The sequence below is a fragment of the Bradysia coprophila genome (genome assembly GCF_014529535.1).
Source record: "Bradysia coprophila strain Holo2 chromosome X unlocalized genomic scaffold, BU_Bcop_v1 contig_185, whole genome shotgun sequence".
Lineage (NCBI taxonomy): Eukaryota > Metazoa > Arthropoda > Insecta > Diptera > Sciaridae > Bradysia > Bradysia coprophila.
In genome coordinates, this window is record NW_023503305.1 from 833,101 (window position 1) to 852,867 (window position 19,767).

Sequence of the window (19,767 nt, forward strand, 5' to 3'; positions counted from 1 at the left end):
CTCAAAGTAAGTTTTTACTGTATCGAGGATTTTATTGGTTTCTAGTTTCTAGGATATTTGTCCCATCACAAAAAATAGCGACTTTCTCATCATATTCCACACGTATGTAACGGGTGAGTGCATAGAAAACGATGTGGAACGAATAAATACCCGGAATGTTGAGCACGTAAAAACTTTATTTGAGTTAAGTTTATGTGGACGCTGGATCCGTTGATGATTTACATTATCTTTGGTTGCCAGCATTCAATATTTTTACCACTTTAGCAACCGACCGTTAGAGTATACATAGGAGTGTAAATGTTAAAATATGGGCCAATTTCATGTCTATACTTCTATACTTTTGATTTTCGTTTAAAAAACGAACATCACCGTCACTTCAATACAAGATCTAAATAATTAGCAATAATTCTATTTATGTTTACGAATGCTCTGTTTACTCTTTAAACAATAAAAAAGAGACGTGGTTTAGCTAAACGGAACGTAAACGGCGTAAGACGAAATCAAGCATAAGTGTGGCCTCACAGTCATATATCATCCGTTTTCATTCCGTTTTGCCTCCGTGTACGTGACAGTTAACACGTGCCCAATTGTATGAAATGCCAACTGTCATACACACGGAGGCAAAACGGAATGAAAACGGATGACTGTGAATTCAGACGATTCTGACTAACCGTCGAACAACAGAACATCTTGCAGATTTTTCAAATCCAATTGAATCTATTACATTTTCAAGCGCCATCTAGCACAAAATGAAAAATAACGAAACGAACGAAAGAATGATTTTGCGGTTGTCATTTGACATTATCCTTTCATGATGATGTGTAACTGAACAAAAACTTCAATTATTTCAAATATTTTCTTAATTTATTGGATTGAAATTTATTTATCTTGTATTTGTGACACGATTATAATGAATTACAATGCTAATTTCAATCAACGACCGTGTGAGTGCATTTTAAAATGTTTCAGCATTTTCGGTTTTGCGGTTGTCCATCACAACTTGTCATCAAGTTTATCGCGAACTTTGTATTTTTCTTTTGACAAACTTAGCGATAGGCTGCGATGAGATTCATACACTTTTAGCTAAATGGCTTCCTCTTTTCCAGCTGGTGGTCCAGTAGGTCCCGGTCGCAAAGTGAAGAGGGTTAGTGATGTAAATGCAATGGGTGGCGCACCAGCTAGCCAATTTATGGCCGCACCATTTGATCCGAATCTTCAACAACCACAACAACCGCAACAGCAGCAACAATTATTTGGATCCGGACCAAATGTTCAACCATCCCAATTTGCGTACAATCCAAATCAGCAGCCACAATACGGTTACAATGACTACAACCAAGCCATCCAGCAACCGATGAATCCACAACAGCCAATTAATCCACAGCAACAACCACATACACAGCAAAATGTTCCGATGCAACCACAGCAGGGACAATTCGCAATGTTTCAACAGCCAATCGTACAAGATATGGCCATGCAGTATACACAGAAGCTGGCTGGCCAAGGCAAGCAATTCGTCGAAAGTCATTTCGAAAAATATGTTCCGGTGACGAGGTTAAAATATTACTTTGCCGTTGACAACAAGTATGTGGTCAACAAATTGCGACTGCTGTTTTTCCCATTCACACACTCGGTAAGTGCGCTGAATGTTTGCTAATGTTCCGGAACAGGATAATTTGCTTGCGCTCGTAGTTTTTCGGAGCACCGTATGATTACGGTGTAGATGACAGTGAGATAGTTCCAACCAGATGCTCAAGACATCGTTGGCTTGAACACTAGTGTAAGCTTCATTGTTAAATTTAGGCTGGTTTACTGGACCAAATGAGGTCTGCCAGTCCGAATGTTACAAGTTTTGCAGCATCAAATACAATATGGAGATGTCCGATGCTTTCTGTCTTCACTCCCTGCTGATTTTTTTGATTTCAAGTCGGTAGTGTCGATCGAAAAATCCTGTTCCGTATCATCTGTTCAAATGCATCACCGACAGCATTTACGAACTGTTCAATTTTGTAGGATTGGTCTCTGAAGTACGACCAGGACAATCCCGTCCAACCGAGATTCGATGTGAATGCGCCAGATTTGTACATACCAACTATGGCTTACATAACGTACGTTGTTCTGGCTGGATTAGTATTAGGCAAGTAACACTTGGTACTGTTGTTCACCGTTCGCTCTGTAACAAACCAAATTCCGTTTCGTTATGTAGGAATGCAAAACCGTTTCACGCCTGAACAATTAGGAATTCTTGCGTCGAGTGCATTGGCGTATAGCCTATTCGAGCTGGGCATTTATTTAATAACGTTGTACATCACCAACATACCCACAACATTAACGGCATTAGATCTGGTTGCGTATTCGGGATATAAGTATGCCATCATTGTCACATGCATTCTCGTTATGATTCTGTTTCGCCAAGTTGGTTATTATGCCACACTCGTCTATTGTAGTTTATCGTTGGGATTCTTTCTGGTAAGTGTTGAACGAGACGAGAAACACAAAATTGCCGAAGGGTTCTCATCGATCTCTCTAATCTTTTTCCAGTTGCGTTCGTTAAAAGCCAAAGTATCGCACGAACGACCGCCATCAACTGCACAATCATATGACGTGTACGGCAATCCACAAGCGAACGAACAGAACTACGATTACAGCATTGGTCGCAAAAGGAAATTGTATTTCCTGTTTATGGTCGCCGGTTTGCAGGCATTTTTGTCGTTTTGGCTGTCAAAGCATTTGATACCACCAAATTAATGACGGTTTCATGATCGAAACGTTTTATTGTTGCTTTTGTTCTCATTTATTTGTATGCTACTCTCTAAACGGACTTTCGATGAAATTAAAGCAATTTATTTTGTAACAAATGCCAATTCGTCTTTTACATGGTGGGTAGGATGAGCATGGATCCGGATCACGAGATCTCAGCTAACTGCGACAAGTTCTTCGTGTGCAGAGAAAATTTGAATTTTAGCTCCAGTGACAAGTTCAAAGACCTACGTTCCCGGTGGGCTTAACGAAAAGACCAAGGCTCATTTTTGGTAATTTTAATGCTAAAAAATTCGGAAAATTCCGAACAAATTCTGATTTTTTTTAATGAACAAAGGGGTCCAAAAGAACTCCATTGCGTTGTCACGTAATGCATTTCATCACTAGTAAATATTGAAATGGGGTTCGGTTCGGATAAAACGTCGTTTCGATTGGGAAATGTGTGTGGTTCGAAATACACTAGAAAGTTGGTAAGTTATAACCCGAAGACGTACTCAACTATGAAGTGAATCAGTAATAAAAGTTACCGTTACGATGACATGAATTCGGATCAGAATGTCCTCAGTAAAGAAAATGCAGAGAAGACTGCAGTTAGAACATGAAATAGTCGACAACTGCTTCTACTATTACGCACATCAGTGTGCGTGGGAAGCTTGGGAGTGTAAATGTTGTTGCAAGTTCGCTAGTTCTTGTTTGGAATTGCTACCAAAAATCTGCCTACAGTTTTCTTACCTTGTCGATTTTGACCAATTTTGAATCAATCAAATTACTCTTGTCACATAAAGGGCTGTAAAAACTATGGTTCTTTCATGTGTCTTAGTTCTCAACGATCGATCTACAAACAAATGGATGGAACAAATGTTGAATTGTTTATGAATAGTTCTCAAAAAATGAGTTTATTCGCGTTTAATGGTCAAGACAGGTCAATCGTAACAAAAGATCATTTTGCCCTGAAAGTTAATTTCAAAAATCAGCTTATCCTGAAAGTTAAGGACGAAGGGCAGGAAATTTACGAAAAATGAACCTGATCTAGTCCTAGAATCCTAGATCTAGTCCTAGAACCTGATATCATTCAATACCATTCCATTCACACATATCGGTCAGGTCGACAATTGACTTATTTTCGTGACTCCTAATATTCGTAACTTGACAGTAGCGTGTATAATAGTACATTTCGTACCTAGGACTAAAAGTCTTTTTTAGCGTGTGAGAAGTTTACGAATACGCTAAAAAAGACTTTTAGTCCGTGGTACGAATAGTATTTTTCATATTGGACGGAGAAAAAGTGCGACGAAATCCTAGGTCCTAGGTATGAAAAATGATTTTATTAAAATCCCATAAGAACTGTCAAGTTACGAATTCTTAAAGTTTGCGAACGTATGAGAATTGAAGCTCAGATCAGTTACCTAACGCTTTTATTCGTTCCACGTCGTTCTCTGTGCTCACAACAATTAAATTTTCCAGACATTGGTTGAATGAAATAACGGTAAAGTGCTCCAAAATATTTTGTATGCTTGCTAAAAGGACCGAAAGTAAAGCTGTCCTCTTAGCAAGCATACAAAACTCAATACGTAACTCTTTCGGCCTACTCAATCGATACGTAATAGTTATTTTCGCAATTCCGGTCCATAATCATCACCTTTCCATGCATCCATTTAATGTCGTTTTGAAGGTATTTATTTCACAGTGCGTTTTTGATTATTTTTTTCGCACTTGGGCTTTTTCACCTTTTTTTCGCACGCTACAGAGCTTAGTACCTTTAAGAAAGACTAAATTTTATAAATAAAAACTTTGCACAGACCAGGATTTGAACATCCAACACCAAAATTCTTTCAAACACCAAGCAACGACCATAGCCATTCGGCTACAGAGTCACACAATTATACAGAACGTATTGTTGAAGCGTACATACTAAGCATTGACTACTTGATTTTATTTGGCGCGTCTCTATAGATCACATTGCAATGTGTATATAGTGCAGGTTGCTTGATCGTTCAAATGAATTCATGTTTGCATATGAATGTTTGGTAGAAATTTTGGTAATATTTTGCATTGGAAAGGTGATTATGGCCCGAAATTGCGAAAAACGTTGTATCTACCACGGTAGGTATGCCGGTATTTTTTCGCACACGACGTCTTGTCGGCCTCGGCTTCGCCTCGGGTCGACAATCGACATCTAGTGCGAAAAAATACCTTCATACCTACCTTGGTAGATAAATAACTATTTCAGCACACGTCCGAATTTTCCTGATTAATGATGAAAACGTAGGATTAAAATCGTCATTTACTGTCTTGGTATATGAGGAAAAACCCCATAAATTACGTTATTGGAAAATGCAGTTCAGTTCAGTAAAACATGAATTTGCTGCAGCTAGCAAAAATAAACACGGCACTAGTGATAGTGGTAATACCGTGTAAAGCGTATGCGCAGTTGTGTTTTGTGTGAGTGGATCAGCGGAAAAATAGCTGCAGCAAATTCATGTCTAAATTTCAATGACGTCCCCTGTATGTTCTCAAAACTTATTTAGAGTTATCAGGTTTCCCGGTCCAAAAATGGTTCAGGATCTTCCGCTTTTCCGATGTTAGCTTTACAGTTATAGTTAACTGTTCAACCAATACTCTCTCTAGCAACCAAACTCTCAGCTGTCTTTGTCAAATTTACACCTTATTTCTTTGTATTCTACAAATACTATTCTACATTTTGACTGACTACGCTGTAATCTACATGTAAATTCCAAAGGCTATTTGATTCTTTCACCACCTTAATAAAAGTAGTTTGTTTGCTGGAGACCAAAAAGAAACACGAGAAGCTTTCATTTTATTAATAATGTTTTGTTTATTAATTATGCATTTTGTTTTGTTTTGTAATAATCAATATTTACACTCGACATAAGGTATGCAATTGTTTATTTACACGAAAAACTTTTTTTTTATTTCTTTCTTTTTTTTAATGGAGCATATAAATGCCAAACGATGTTTTTTGGAACAAAAAAAGAATGGCAACCATTGCTAATTTCATTTTACTATTTTTTTTTAGTTTTCATTTTTGTTTTATTTTTTTTTATTTTAGTTAGAAATTTTGCTATGAAGATATGTCTAGTAAATTTAATATGCTTAACTAAAAAAATTTCTTTTATTTTTTCTCCAACTTTTATTCTATGTTTTCTTGTTGTTGTTTTTCTTTGTGTAAAAATGTTCACGTTAGTTCTTAGTTTATTTTGTTTTTGTTTTCTTCAAAAAGCTTAGAAAATTTACCGGAGTACTAGATTTATAAGCTTAATAATTTCATGATTTTTGTTTTCTTCAATTTTTTTTTAATTTCATTTCATGTTTTGATTATTTTATTACATAATTAGTATAAATATATTTTCTTGTTTATAATTTAGTGTGTTTTTTTTTGTTTTATATCGTATTATCGCTTAGTTTTCTTTTATAGATGCATACATTTTGTGGGCTATCGTTATTTCGATTTTGATATTCCAATCGATTCAATTCGATTGTTTAATAAACAATGTTTATACAGAGTCAGAATTATAAGAACGGATAATTTCAATCCAATTTTTATGTTATTCATTCCACAAGTGATACCAATATTGCAATAGAGAGTTGGGTTAAATTCGGGACGGGCCATAGGCATGTTCACTGAAACATGTCGTCAGTCTATGATAAAATTTCCAAATAATTGATACAATATCAATCGAATGTTTCATCGATAAAATCGATGAATATCAGGGCCAAATATTTGACAAAGTTTCACAAATGTTTAACAAATGTTTCACAAAAATTGCGCAAACATTTGTGAAACATTCGGTCAATATTTGCGAAACTTTGTCAAATATTAGACGATTAGGCTCTGATGAATATCGAATGATAATTCGATTCTCAGTCGACATTTATCCAAACAATCGATACATAATCAATTGACTGTTTTATCGATTATCGATGAAAGATTCGATTGTTTCTCAATTATTTGGAAATTGTATCATCGATTGATGATAATTTCCAGTGATTCTTTTAAATATCGAAGGTCGATTTTGAAAAAAAAATCGACATTTTATCAATCGAATGAATTATTAAACATGCCTAGGGCCGGAATTTTCTTATGTATCGAGTACGGGTAGCCCGCTCATCTCTATGTTACTATATGGCTAATTCCATGACCTGTCCCGTGATGAACGTAATTTCGTTTCGAAATATAACTAGAAATCTGTGCGACTTTTCTTAGAGCAATCTTCATGGAACTTAACCTCATCAACTAGTGAACCGAATTAAGAAGAATCTCAGATGATCTAAGAAAGTCTTAATATACACTTCGACTTATTTTGGTAATTCACAGGTCTAATCAGGATATCGCATGTGGAAACAAGTTGGATAATCCAACTTGGATTAACAACATTGAAAATGTATCTTCTTCATTTTCTCACACTGTATTAAAGACAAAAATAAAAACCTTTTCAAGGAACAAATTAAAATAAAAAGAAATCGAAAATTGAATAAATATTTGCACGATGTATGCCTGCATTCACATTATAATAATTGTTGCTACCAAGTTTAATTTTATTTAGAAATTCCTGTCTGCATGTATCACCATTATAATTTACTTTCGAGTCTTGTCAGATATGGAAATGGAATTTGAAAGATTTTTTTTTCTTCATTATTCTGTTGTCTGAATCATTTTAGAACTTATCATAAATACGTGCATAAGCATAAGAATGGATAACTGTTTTGAACAGCTTGATGCAATCTGACTGTGATGTGGATTATTTATTTATAAAAAAAAAACGTATTCCGATTAAATGCCAACGATGCATACAGCCTTGGACACAAACACAGTCCTTGTGATTCAACAAATACGGAGTAAATGAAGGAAGTTTTTATCGCAAATACTGCCAAAGAAGCAATCAGTTCTTCGAAATATGTTTTCAGGTCATTTTCAAAGGTTCAGAAAGGACAAATTCAGGACGCACAAAACTAATTCAATCACCCTTTATTGAACTCGTAAGTAGAGATTGATTTATCGACTTCGGTAAATTTTCCGTAAGAAGCACTTAAAGGTCAAATCACGTAAATTTACGCACTATTGCTAATGCAATTCTCATCAGCTTAGTAACATCTTTCGATGGAGGCATTGTCGTGAGACATTATATCGCAATGGCACAAGAAATTGATGACAATTTCAATTAGCGTAAAGTAATTAGCATAAGTACTCTGACCTACAGGGGCTATTTACCGAAATTTTACTGAAATCGGTAGATGCAATCTCTATTCGTAGGTGGTATGTTTGTCTTGTTGTCGGTGATAGTGGTTTTCCGTTGTTCATGCCAATGAGATATTATTTAATGTTTAAACCTCCAAACACGCCAACGTCAGGTTAACCTATCCGGTTGACCCTGAACTTGACTTGTAGTCCCGAATTTGAATCTTTAATTTGTTTCCTAAGTTGGAATTGGTTTTTGCAAGTCAAGTCAAAGTCAAGTCAAGTAAGTTGGAATTGGTTTTTGCAAAGCTACAGATGACGGCTGTAAATCGTGTCATCGTGGGACTACTATCAATTTATCTACAAAGCGATTTAGTTAGTTTTGCATTACCCGAATTTGAACTGTTCGGAACCTTCATTTCAATAGAAATAAAATTATTTCCAGAAAATTCATCTTCGACATTTTGATAATAAAGTGGGGTAATTCAATGTGCATCGCCTTTGTCAGGAACATCATTTAGTTGCCTAATTGTATCACGCAAATACGAAATTAAATATTTAAGTGATGATGTATGTAATATTACGCGAGGGTGTGTAGGAATGAAGGGAAAATCCAGTAAAACGTAATTAAAATCGGATACTTGTTGAGTCAAAAAAATAAATAGAAAGACCGTTGGTGTGATTAAACAACTTTATGGTGTCTCTATACAGATTAATGCACAGTTTAAGCATTTTATAGAAAAATTTTATGTTTGAAATTAAGTCGTGGTTTCAGTCTAAGCGTAAGTAATCATTGCTCTTAATTCATCAAAATTAAAGAGGACCTACTTTCAAGAAAACTTTTTCTAAAAAAAAAATTGGTAAATCTTAGAAGGCCGTGTTTCCCGAAGTGTTTCCAGGGAATAGGACCTTAAATTAAGTGACAAAAATCATCACGAAATTTGCTTACACATGTCAGACTCAGAATAATCTGATAAAATGGCAAATTTTCTCCAAGTATATCCACGTTATGGGTGTGTGATGATTCGGCGATCGGAATGGAAGAGGTGAAATCAATGAATGTACTGTACATACTATTGAAAAGTTACGATTTCGAAACTACACACGAAAACTGGACTTTTCATCCCTAGTTGTGTAAGTAACTCTTTCCCCAATTTTTATTTTCCCGAGTCTAATCTTTTCTCTTGAATGGGACTCTTAATTAGTAGACGAACAATTCGATTTTTGACATCTCTCCGTTCCCCGATTTCCGAACCATCGGACACCACTAGTTCACGTCATATAAGACTTATTAAATAAGAGCGTTTCGAAATTGTTCGAAAAATTTCAGTACAAATCGACACAAAAATAACATTGAAACAACAAAACGTCCGTACGTCATAAAATGCATTCCCTTTCGTTCGAACAACATCCAAAGTTTCTCATTTAATCGGTCTCTAGGGCACAGTTTCATTTTATTCATCTAAGGAGCTATTCTGATAACGTAAACAAATGGAATCATCTAAGCGACACAACGTTTAGATCGATCCATATAACCACCAAGACATAATAACTACATGCACTAACGGATTGAAAGTGACAATATCACTTTCGGAACCCTGTGCATGTAAAATTTAAAATGAAGCTAAGGAGAAACTGTTTTGTTGTTAATTTACGTTGGAGTTATTGTAACGCTTGCCCCCGGCTAGTCGACTTCGCATTTACAATCCAAAGAAAATTTATTGCCTTACTTGCATAATCTAACCGTCCACGTAAATAAATTTGATTTTTCTTTTTCGAATCGTTTTCTTTAACACAAATTTCGACCCGTGGCAAGTATTATATAAATTGAAATTGTTAACAGTTTTTATGGGTCGAAATGATGCAAAAATTTACAATTCATTTATTATTCTAAGATTGCGAGGTTTCTGGCTATGTTCTGAATGCTTAAGCTTTCATTCAGAAGAAGTTAGGTTCCTTATTCGTTACGGTGTAAATTGTATGCATTTTCGTTCATAATTGCGTTTCAACTAAGTTTAAACCAACGGAACCAATAATTTAACTTTCCATTTTTATCGTCTCAATACGCCTTTTATCGACAAGAGTTTGTTTTTTTATTGTGACGATGTTTTCTTTAGGTAGACTACACAGAGCAATGTATTGATTCAATTTAAAAAAGAAATACCGTTGAAAACCCGAAACGGAGCTTGATTTCCACTTACGCCGTTTACGCGTGAATTATAGTAAACTGTACGCCCTTCCTATCAATATCTATTTTAATATTCTGTGCCTTAGCGGAAATTTTGCCAATTCAGTAAGGGCACAAGTTAGGATCCTGCATGATAGTTCGGGCGAGAAAATGTCCATTTTCTTCACTCTTGTTTTGACAGGAGAGAAAAATGTAAAAAAATATTTGAAAAACTATTTTAAACAAAGTGATGTTTTGTTTGTAAAGGCAAACGGTTTACCTCGTCTCCTACATATGAAAAACATTGTGTTCACCTCTGGGAGAAACTTGGAAATTCAAACTAGAGAGATTCGTGGCACTCGCTTTTTATTTTCTTCCCTCTAGTAAAATAATTGTTTTGTACGGCTGTGAGATCCTTCTTTTTACATACAAGCATCAAGAAGGTTGTTAAAGGTAGTTTTGGCTTTAAAGGACCAAAAGTTTAATGTTTGTTCGTCTCTCTACAGGAACCCAGACGGACAGTCCTAGAGACTTGAAACGCATCGAATAATGACGAAAAGTTAGGACTACCCGACGAAAAATTTCTCATTTTCATGCGTTATTTGATTTGATAAGAGACGACGAAGGTTTCTTAAAGACAAATTGGTATCATAAGGAAACGTGGTCCGGTCGATACATCAATTTCTACTCGTCGCTTCCGTTCAACTAGGTACGTTGCTGTACCGTATGTTAGCGGTTTATTTGAAAAGATTAAGTTGTTGTTCAAAAATTTCAACATTGAAGTAGTTGCTAGAGGTGAGAATAACTTGAAGCAAAACTTCTTCACGAGACTAAAAGACAAAGTACCTAAGTTACTTCAATCCAATTTGATCTACATGGTCAAGTGCAGCTGTTCCTATTATATACATAGGACAAACTCGAAGAAAGTTAGAAAAACGCCTAGCCGATCACCAATACCATTCTAAAGTCGGAAATAAGCAACACAGTGTGAACATTTAATTGATACAGGATACACAGTTGATTGGAAAAAGTCAAAAATTCCCAAGAAAGTATCTAACCAACGCGCCACATCATGGAAATGATTGAAATTAAAACGCACAAAAATACCATCAACAATCAACAAGATTGCAAGTACTTGTCCAACAAAACGTACTACTAGCGCCTTTGAATCAGAACACTTGTGTGAGGCTGTTGAGTGTTTCAGTTGTCCATTTGGACGTTGTATAGCTCGATGCTATTTCGTTTTGTTTTTATCAGTTGAAATTTTTGTTGATGTCTAACGAAGTCTTCCGGTGACAAGAGTAATTTAAATGTCTTGCATTAAATGCGTTCAGGTGAATTTACGATTTCTTTCGAAATTAGTTATTCTGATTTTAACGTAAATTTTGTTTGATTAGATTATATAACAATCATGAGAGCTTCTTGTCAACCGTATGTTTAATGACGTAGTATGTATACATGTACGTACTGAATGACCCTATAGGTATGTTTAACCTCTAGTCAGTTTGAATGAAATGTTTTAGTTTGTTAAGAAATTGTTTTTGTTGTATTCCAGTTTTATGAATCTCTATTGATAATGGCCCAGTTAAGAGGGCAGACTAGGTGTGAAGTAGGCTATATATTGAAAAATTGGTTTTAAAATTAATGTAGACCATTTAATGAAAATCTGTTCCAGCAATTAGATGAGCAATATGTTTATCTATCTCTAAAAAATGAAAAACGATTTACAATAAGCAACAGTTGGAAGAAAACCGATTTCCAAAAAAATATTGCATAGCCTAACTTTAAGCGACGTTCATATTTTGGAAATCGGTTTTCTTCCAACTGTTGCTTATTGTAAATCGTTTTTCATTTTTTAGAGATAGATAAACATATTGCTCATCTAATTGCTGGAACAGATTTTCATTAAATGGTCTACATTAATTTTAAAACCAATTTTTCAATATATAGCCTACTTCACACCTAGTCTGCCCTCTTAATGAGCCGAAAGATTTGGAAATAATTAATAAACATTTGAGCAATTCCGATAACAAAAAGTTTTAAAAAAAACGGTATTTGATTCGCGAATGCGCGATTTTTTTTTGCCTCTTTACGTACGTTGTGGATGCGTTCGTTGAACAATGAAACATTATTGCGACGCGTAGAAATTTTTGACGCGTGAAAATTTATTTTTGACGGAAATGGATAGTAGGTACGTTTTCAAAAGAATCCCTCTAAGGGACTAAGGGTAGGACAAAACGTCCGTTCGTAACCTGTGTGCATCGATCAGAAATGATCGGCCCTAACTGATGAAATCTAAGCCGGCAATCGTTACCGTTGGTCTTCACTTAGTTGACACATACCGAATCAAAATTTTATATTAAAATGTTTGAATTTAAAATATGGAATTCGTAAAACTAAAAAAAAATTAAAACAAATTTACAGAATCTTTGGTTTTATCTACATATTCTCCTCAATTTCATTTTAGCTATGTAGGCCATATTTATAATTGATGTTTTTTTAAAACAAATTTCGAAATAACTCGCATTTTTTGTGTGGTTGTTTCTTCATTTTTCAATAATTCAAATTCCTAAGCTAAAAACTAATTTTTCACTCACATTTTGTTTGTTTAATTTTGAATTCATTTTACCAACATTCACACAACGGTACCGCCTGGAGTGCTTGATGGCGGACTTGAAGACATATGTTGCGACATACTCTGAAATTGTGAGAGAATTTTTTGTTGTGTGTTTTATGACCAAGATCAATTCCAATCAAAATTTACCGAAAATCCCGGTCGAGCCCATGTGTAAATAATACCATCTTGGCATGCGGTCAGGAAACAATCTTCGCGAAATATCAACGCCGTCAATCGTTCGTGCGCGATTTTCTTACAAACTAATGGTTCGAGTAACGGACACTCGTCGAACCGGGGACAAACGGATGTTCCAATAACAGCCATTGGGTCGTACGTCGGTACTATGCTATTCGACGAAAATTTGGAATTTTTCACGGATGACGTTGAATTGTCGGCTGTTGCACTGTTGTGATTGTGCATGAAACCGGTATGGTTGCCGGTCGATTTGGAAAATGTGAAAGTTTTTTTGTGACCATGATTACCATCGCCGGATGACGAGGATTTTTTGTCGTTGCCGAAACTAAAATTTGATAAACGTTGCGTTATTGAATTGAAGGCGGTTTGGCCGACTGTATCCGATGATTTCGAAGCATTTGTCGATTTACCAGCGTCAATTGGAGAATTCTCATTTTTACCTACGCTACTGGACACATTCACACAATTTCCGGTCACACTCGCCCTACCACTAATGCTATTTGATGTTGTTTTATTCGTACTACTAAAATGTTTGCTAATATTTTCATTTACCGAACTGCGACCACTCTCACTTCCGCTCGTACAATTGGCTGTCGCAAATTTACTTCCGGATTTGCTACTACTGTTGCTACTATTTTTACTACTACTGTCGACAGCATCTTTATTTATACCCATCATACCCGAACCACTCGCTGTCGGATTTATCACTTTTATATCATTACAATAAACTTGACCGCTGCATTCTCCATTCACCTGGGGATCGTGGGAACCGAGCCGTTGTCGTATTTCATACGATTGTCTTAACGTATCTTCGGTTATATCCCACAGACATAATTGTGTGTCCTGGCTAACCGATCCCAATCGATAACAGTTACCTAATTTATCCGGAAGGATTGCACTATCACGACATGACGATGTCGATCGTTTTCCCATTGGTGGAATGCTTTCCGTGTCGATATCTTTGTGGTTGTTGTAACACCGATAGCTATCGTTGATGGGATTTTCGTCGTCCGAAAAATCGGGTCCATCCCATGTGGGAAACGTTGTGAACGGATCGAACGCTACCACTGACACCCACGATCTGTGGCCCTGGCCTCGTGCAACAACCCGTCGTTCGTGCAACGACCAGACAGTGACCAAATCGTCTTCACCGCCAACCACAATGTATTTACCGTCGGGACTCCAACACACACAGAGGAAACCACCAAAATACGATCGTGCTACGCCCATTAATTCCATTTTGTCATAGTTAAATACACGCAGGAAGCCGTCTTGGGATACAATTGCCAACATTAGACCACACGGCGAAAAACAAAATTCGTTTATGCAACAGTTCGGATCATTGCTGAACGTCCATTTGTACAGAGGATTACGCGTCGATTTCGATTTGCATACGTCAATCTTAAAACCGTCACAAGATTTGAAATTTTGATAGCTTGGTGCAGAAGGCGTACAGGGTAATTCCTCATTGTATAGATATAAATGACCGGATGAATGTGACGCTAAAAATAAATTTGGCGAGTTCGGCAACCATTTTAGGCAAGTAACTTTCGTTTTGTCTATAAATCTCTGGAAAAAGAAAATGAGAAAAGAAAAAATTATCGCCACACATTGAAACGTTGCCAATTTAGCAAGTAAAGTAAAATATTCCAATCTCATACATCTTCATTAAATAGTCGTCCTTGTTCCCGTTTACCCGGTTGCACTAGTTGAATTTGTCCCGTTGTAAAACCAACAAGCAATGGTGCACCATCTGGAACAGCTACACTCTGGTTAAAATCGTGACAGCTAGGATTTGTTCCTTTGTATAATTTCTTGTCCAGTGGTTTGCCCATATCGACCGTCGGAATCTGAGAGTCAAAAAAGAAAACAGTTCAGGTCGGACCACTAAATCATTCTAATCATAAAAAAGTAGTTTGTGTTTCCCTAGTGTCCGTGAATTCTCTAGGTGTAAAATCTTCAAAGTAATTTTTCCCTAATCGTTTGAATTATGGCATTTCGTTCGGGTGTCTCTTCATTGGTTAACCGTCCGTGATATGGGAATTTTTTCAGAGCTGAGCTATTGCTTTGTATGCTCTCTTCAATTAGACCAATTTTAAATTCTCCAGGAACTCTAACTGATAACGATAAAGCACAGAATTGTATTCTTGATAAAGCTCCCGATGTAATGATAAATAACAACAAGAGAGATGGTATTTGTACCCGAGTCTAGGCAACCAAAAAAAAAAAATATTTGCATTGCTTGAGGCATTTCCGTAAGCGGAGTGGCGCTTACTTTGAGGTAGTAAATCACAGTGACGACAAATTACACCCCGGTTTAGAACTTTTAATTTTGCCAAGGGTAAGACAATCCAAGTAAGACAATCCGTGGGCCAAAAGAACATATGTTGGTAAAGAGAGCGATGCTGATATGTGATGAAATGCACGTGGAACGAATGAAACAGACAGAGCCCATCGAAAAGTAAAAACATATCTTGAGATTAGTTTAAAACATAAAATTCATAAACTATCTGAAACTAATCCAATTGCTGCATTATAATGTCAACAACATAAACTCATTTTCGATTTACATGGTTTCTTGCGATTGAGTGAAGTGAGTATCACTCGGTAGTCAGTTGTCTGCACAGGGGTGTAACTTAGAACAATTTTTGATTTTTGTACCAGCCTGTTGAATCGTTCAAAAACGTCGACTCGTTTTTTAATTTTCTGAATGTGTGCAATACCGGCTCAGCTCATTACCGACAATACCACAACATGTACCGAATTTTTTTTTGAACCGGTGTGTGGCGAATTTAAGTCGCATTTGCGTCTAGTTCTCCAATTAATTTAATTAAAATCTGATTCTTATTGTAAAAAAAAAACCTGGAACGAACCGAACAATTCTTATGATCTGGAATTTTGATTACCCAACGCAAACCCAGTCAAATAAATCGACAAACATTTTAAATGCAAATTTAACCGATTTCTGTGATACAATTGGAAATTCCAGATCATACGAATTGTTCGGTTCGTTCCAGGGTTTCTTTTTTAAATCATATAAAATTTTAATCAATTTAATAAAGGAAGTAGTAGCAACATCGATTTTCTGTTATAGTAACTTTCAATTGTCTTCGGCAGCCTAAAATCGATGGTATTTTACGACAATTTTTACGGTAAAGTGGTACAACCATGGTTGTCTGTCACTCATCGAATGAAAACATTTTGTAAACATGGTTATTGGTATCGTTAAAGCTGAAAGTGATTTAAAACGACACAATAATAATGAGGGGAAAATTGTGCATTTTGTATGGCTTCACAATATACTACAATAAGCAAAACTGCAAGTTAATACAGGCATTAACCGTGTAACTGAGCATTTGTTTTTCCAGTTAAAGGTTTTTATATTCTGCACAATGTTAAAACCGCAAATGTAACTGAAAATCTCATCAAATTAACTAATTATCTAGCCAAACATGTTTTTTGTTTGTTATTTGAAATTGTCTATCTTTCTATAAGGAAACGGGAAAACCATTTTTTGCGGATTTAGTGTGTACCGCATACCGAAAACATTTTTTTTTTTTTGTCAAATTAGTTCAGAAAGGCATTGTCGCATTTTATTTAGTTTTTAATTTGTTTCCATAGAAAATGAACGAAATGAACGGAAATAATTCTCGTCAAATTGAAAATGTTTTGTTCACAATGTTATAATATAACGTTTTCTTGTGACGGAAGCGAAGGTAACAGTATAAATAAACTCAATGTTATGACTGACGCTTTCAGATAACGATGTTATCAATGGGAAAAAGCTTGTTTCACGTAACGATTTCAGACATCCATTCCTCTCGTGTATATACGAGAATCATTGAAAATAAATACAAAAAAAAATATATTTATTTTCTCGCTCTCTGGCAACAATAACACAGCTGAAATAGCATTATTGCATTATTGCTAATCCGGTCGTAAGCTCATCGACATTTTCAGTAAATTGTTGCGGCAAAGTTTTCCTGGTGCAAAATCTCTCGTGAAATTCAAATATTTCACTTTTATCGAAATCAGCAAATGTTTACTTTATTATTGCGATAATTAAAACTTGCGATAATGGTTGTTCTACATCACAAATACGGTTTATAACACACAATCAACAATCAACAAGTTACAGAGTTATTATTAATGATGCGCCAGTCAATGAATTTCAATTAAATAAAGATCCCCGTTCCGTTTTGTATTTTTCTCTCGCTTTGATGCTGAACGTTACTCTGTTTTGATCGCTCCCAACGGCTTCCACTAAGCTTTTCAATAATTTTTTTTAAATTGTATCATTGATGAAATCGCAAATCCATCATTAATAATAGGCCATCAGCGCATAGCCGGATTTATATCGGGTTCAAGGGAAACCACGACATCGATTCAAGACATTACATCGTGCAATTTTCTAATTATTATTTCTTGTCGGAAATGAATGCACATGTGAAATGACAAAGATCAAGAAGAGATCAAAACGAATAAAAAGCAGATGTAATCAAGTAATCTCCGAGGTAGGTATATGTAGTGTACCTATCCGAACGTTTTATTATAAATGAGAAACACACTTGTTGTGTTCCAATTTATTAAATTCTCGTGTACCATGTCCCCATTATAATGTCGACAATGCTGTTAAAATTGAATAGCTTAAATAATGCTCTGTTTGAAACGAGACTGAATAGTTTTGTTTCACTAATGTCACCGAAAGTTTTCCGATATTATCGTGTCATCAGCACAGTTATATCTGGTGAATATTTTGTCTTTACGGTGTGCTGACGCATCGTTATCAACATTTTAGATGAGTAAACAAACATCGTCGTGGAAGCGTAGTTTGTCTCGGTATTGTGGTTTCCAGTGGTGCTTTTAAAGCATCTATTGATTGTTATCTGTTCCAGACTCCAATCATTCACATTATACAGAATTGACAAGAAAAATAAATTGTCCTCAGGTGCAGGTGCAGAGTGCAGAAAAAATGATACCACCGGGATCAGTTTGTTACATTCTGATTATCTCTGTAGTTACCAATATGAACTCGAATGAAGAGAATTTACCATGCAAAACCGGAAGAATTCATGTGCAACATAACTTGGGTCAACTGAGTGCATCACTGGGCAGGATGATCAGAATCATCAACATAATTTTTATAATTCCGAAACGAGACAGTCTCCCTACTGACACAAATACTCAATTTACCGGGAAATTCACTTGTAATTGCTCACTTCCCGTTTTAAATTTAGCTCATAGGCAATGACATATCAATAAAATCAGTGACAAGTGCTATGCAGTTTTGTTGAAACGTCAAATGGTAAACGATTATTGAGCGATCAAAGTCTTCTGTGGATTCTTCAAACGTGAATTGAGAACATTGCGAAGATTTACAACGCTTTTGATTTCTAGCATATTCCGCCGATCCATCCGACAATTTAGTAGTTGACACCGACAAGTCAAGAAATGTTATTCGATGCTTTGTTTTTGGGGTAATGATAGTAGCGCCTTTTTTAAATGATACTTTTTGAATCACTGGCCGACGCGTCAAACTGTGATCGAATCAATAAAATCGGTCACTCAATGCTTCTACGACCGGTTTGCTAACGGTAGCTGCCAATACCAAATGGTTAGACAAAACAAATCAATTACCCTTTTGCATCCTCGAAAGGCGTACACATACAGCTCTTTGCCGAGATTAAAACATATTCGATCACCTCCAGTAGATGTTGCTGAACCGCCCGAAAATATTTCCGATCCGTTTGTACATGGTGCACTGAGTTCACTTGTTGGTAATGTGCACAAACTGACACGAACTTGAGGGTTGCCCTGATTAGACTGATAATTGACTCGATTTGGCCGTGAAAATTCAGACACCACCAAGCTATATGTGCCTTCTCGAGTTATAAATTGAGTTTTCAAATCATCTTTGCCACTTTGATCGAGTTGAACTGCCATGTTAGTAGTTCTGTATGTGGCGCTTCAATTAAATTCATGGGAATATGCAAATGAATAGTAATTTCACTTTTTTTTACAGTACAAATCGGGACGATTTTTTTCTTCTTTTTGATCAAAGTAGTGACTTTTGACATACACAACTTATCGAAAATGGCTAAGAATTGAACGAATGTAGGAAATGGAATGAATGGAAATGAACCGGCATGACAATTGGAATCTTGCACAAATTGTTCATTTCGGATTCATTTAGACACCAAATTTGTACATACTTGATTTTATATCGCGATCCTACAAATTGGCTGCTTATGACATCGAGTGCAAAGTACTTTATTAGGCTATAGACGAGTAATTATGATTCAAAACCGCAGGCTGTGTGTCAAAATAAACATCTTGAGCATAACAATAGTATATTGTTGTCTCGTCTCAAAAGTCTAGTACGAAAAGTTGCAAGAAGAGCCGAAGGAATAAGAGAAACAATGGTACAATTTAGTACAAAGCCTTGACCTTGCACATTCGAAGCCTGTGGCCTTTCCAGAGGAACGTGAACGTTGAATCGCTAGTAGTATTTCAAATTATGTAATCATCATTGCTTCACGATTTAAAGAATGGGTTGACAATATGTCAATAAATTTTACGAAAATCTCGTTAAATATCCCCGGAAAATTCTAATTTTTTAGAAAATCCTCATGGAATTTCATTTGCGAAATCCTTTTGTAGGCGACGATTCCCATGGCATTCGTATTTGACTTGCTTAAAGTCAAGTTACAAATTCTTCAATGCATGAGAATCGCCTTGTCGTCATTAGAATTCAAAATTATACGACACTCACGAGTGGTAAACCAATTTCTCTTATTTAGAAACCGGAACACCATAACATCAAGCATTAAG

At 35.9% G+C, this 19,767-nt stretch overlaps 2 protein-coding genes and 1 long non-coding RNA gene across 3 annotated transcripts; 2 read left to right on the forward strand and 1 right to left on the reverse strand.

Annotated features, from left to right (window-relative positions):
* The first annotated feature begins 766 nt into the window (after positions 1-766).
* LOC119068478 (protein YIF1B-B) lies at positions 767-2,864 on the forward strand. The gene is made up of 5 exons (XM_037172089.1): positions 767-944; positions 1,107-1,633; positions 2,014-2,137; positions 2,207-2,469; positions 2,542-2,864. The coding sequence occupies exons 1-5, from the start codon at positions 911-913 to the stop codon at positions 2,746-2,748; spliced, it is 1,155 nt and encodes a 384-aa protein (XP_037027984.1). The 5' UTR covers positions 767-910; the 3' UTR covers positions 2,749-2,864.
* Positions 2,865-11,311: 8,447 nt separating this feature from the next.
* LOC119068497 lies at positions 11,312-11,713 on the forward strand. Its single transcript, XR_005086157.1, has 3 exons — positions 11,312-11,458; positions 11,522-11,607; positions 11,680-11,713. It is a non-coding gene; the product is annotated as an uncharacterized LOC119068497 (long non-coding RNA).
* An 837-nt stretch (positions 11,714-12,550) lies between these two features.
* On the reverse strand, positions 12,551-19,033 carry LOC119068450 (WD repeat-containing protein 20). The gene is made up of 4 exons (XM_037172029.1): positions 18,574-19,033; positions 14,598-14,786; positions 12,889-14,505; positions 12,551-12,822 (listed from the first exon to the last, which is right to left on the reverse strand). Exons 1-4 carry the CDS (start codon positions 18,877-18,879, stop codon positions 12,760-12,762), a joined length of 2,175 nt encoding a protein of 724 aa, XP_037027924.1. The 5' UTR covers positions 18,880-19,033; the 3' UTR covers positions 12,551-12,759.
* Between the last annotated feature and the right edge of the window lie 734 nt (positions 19,034-19,767).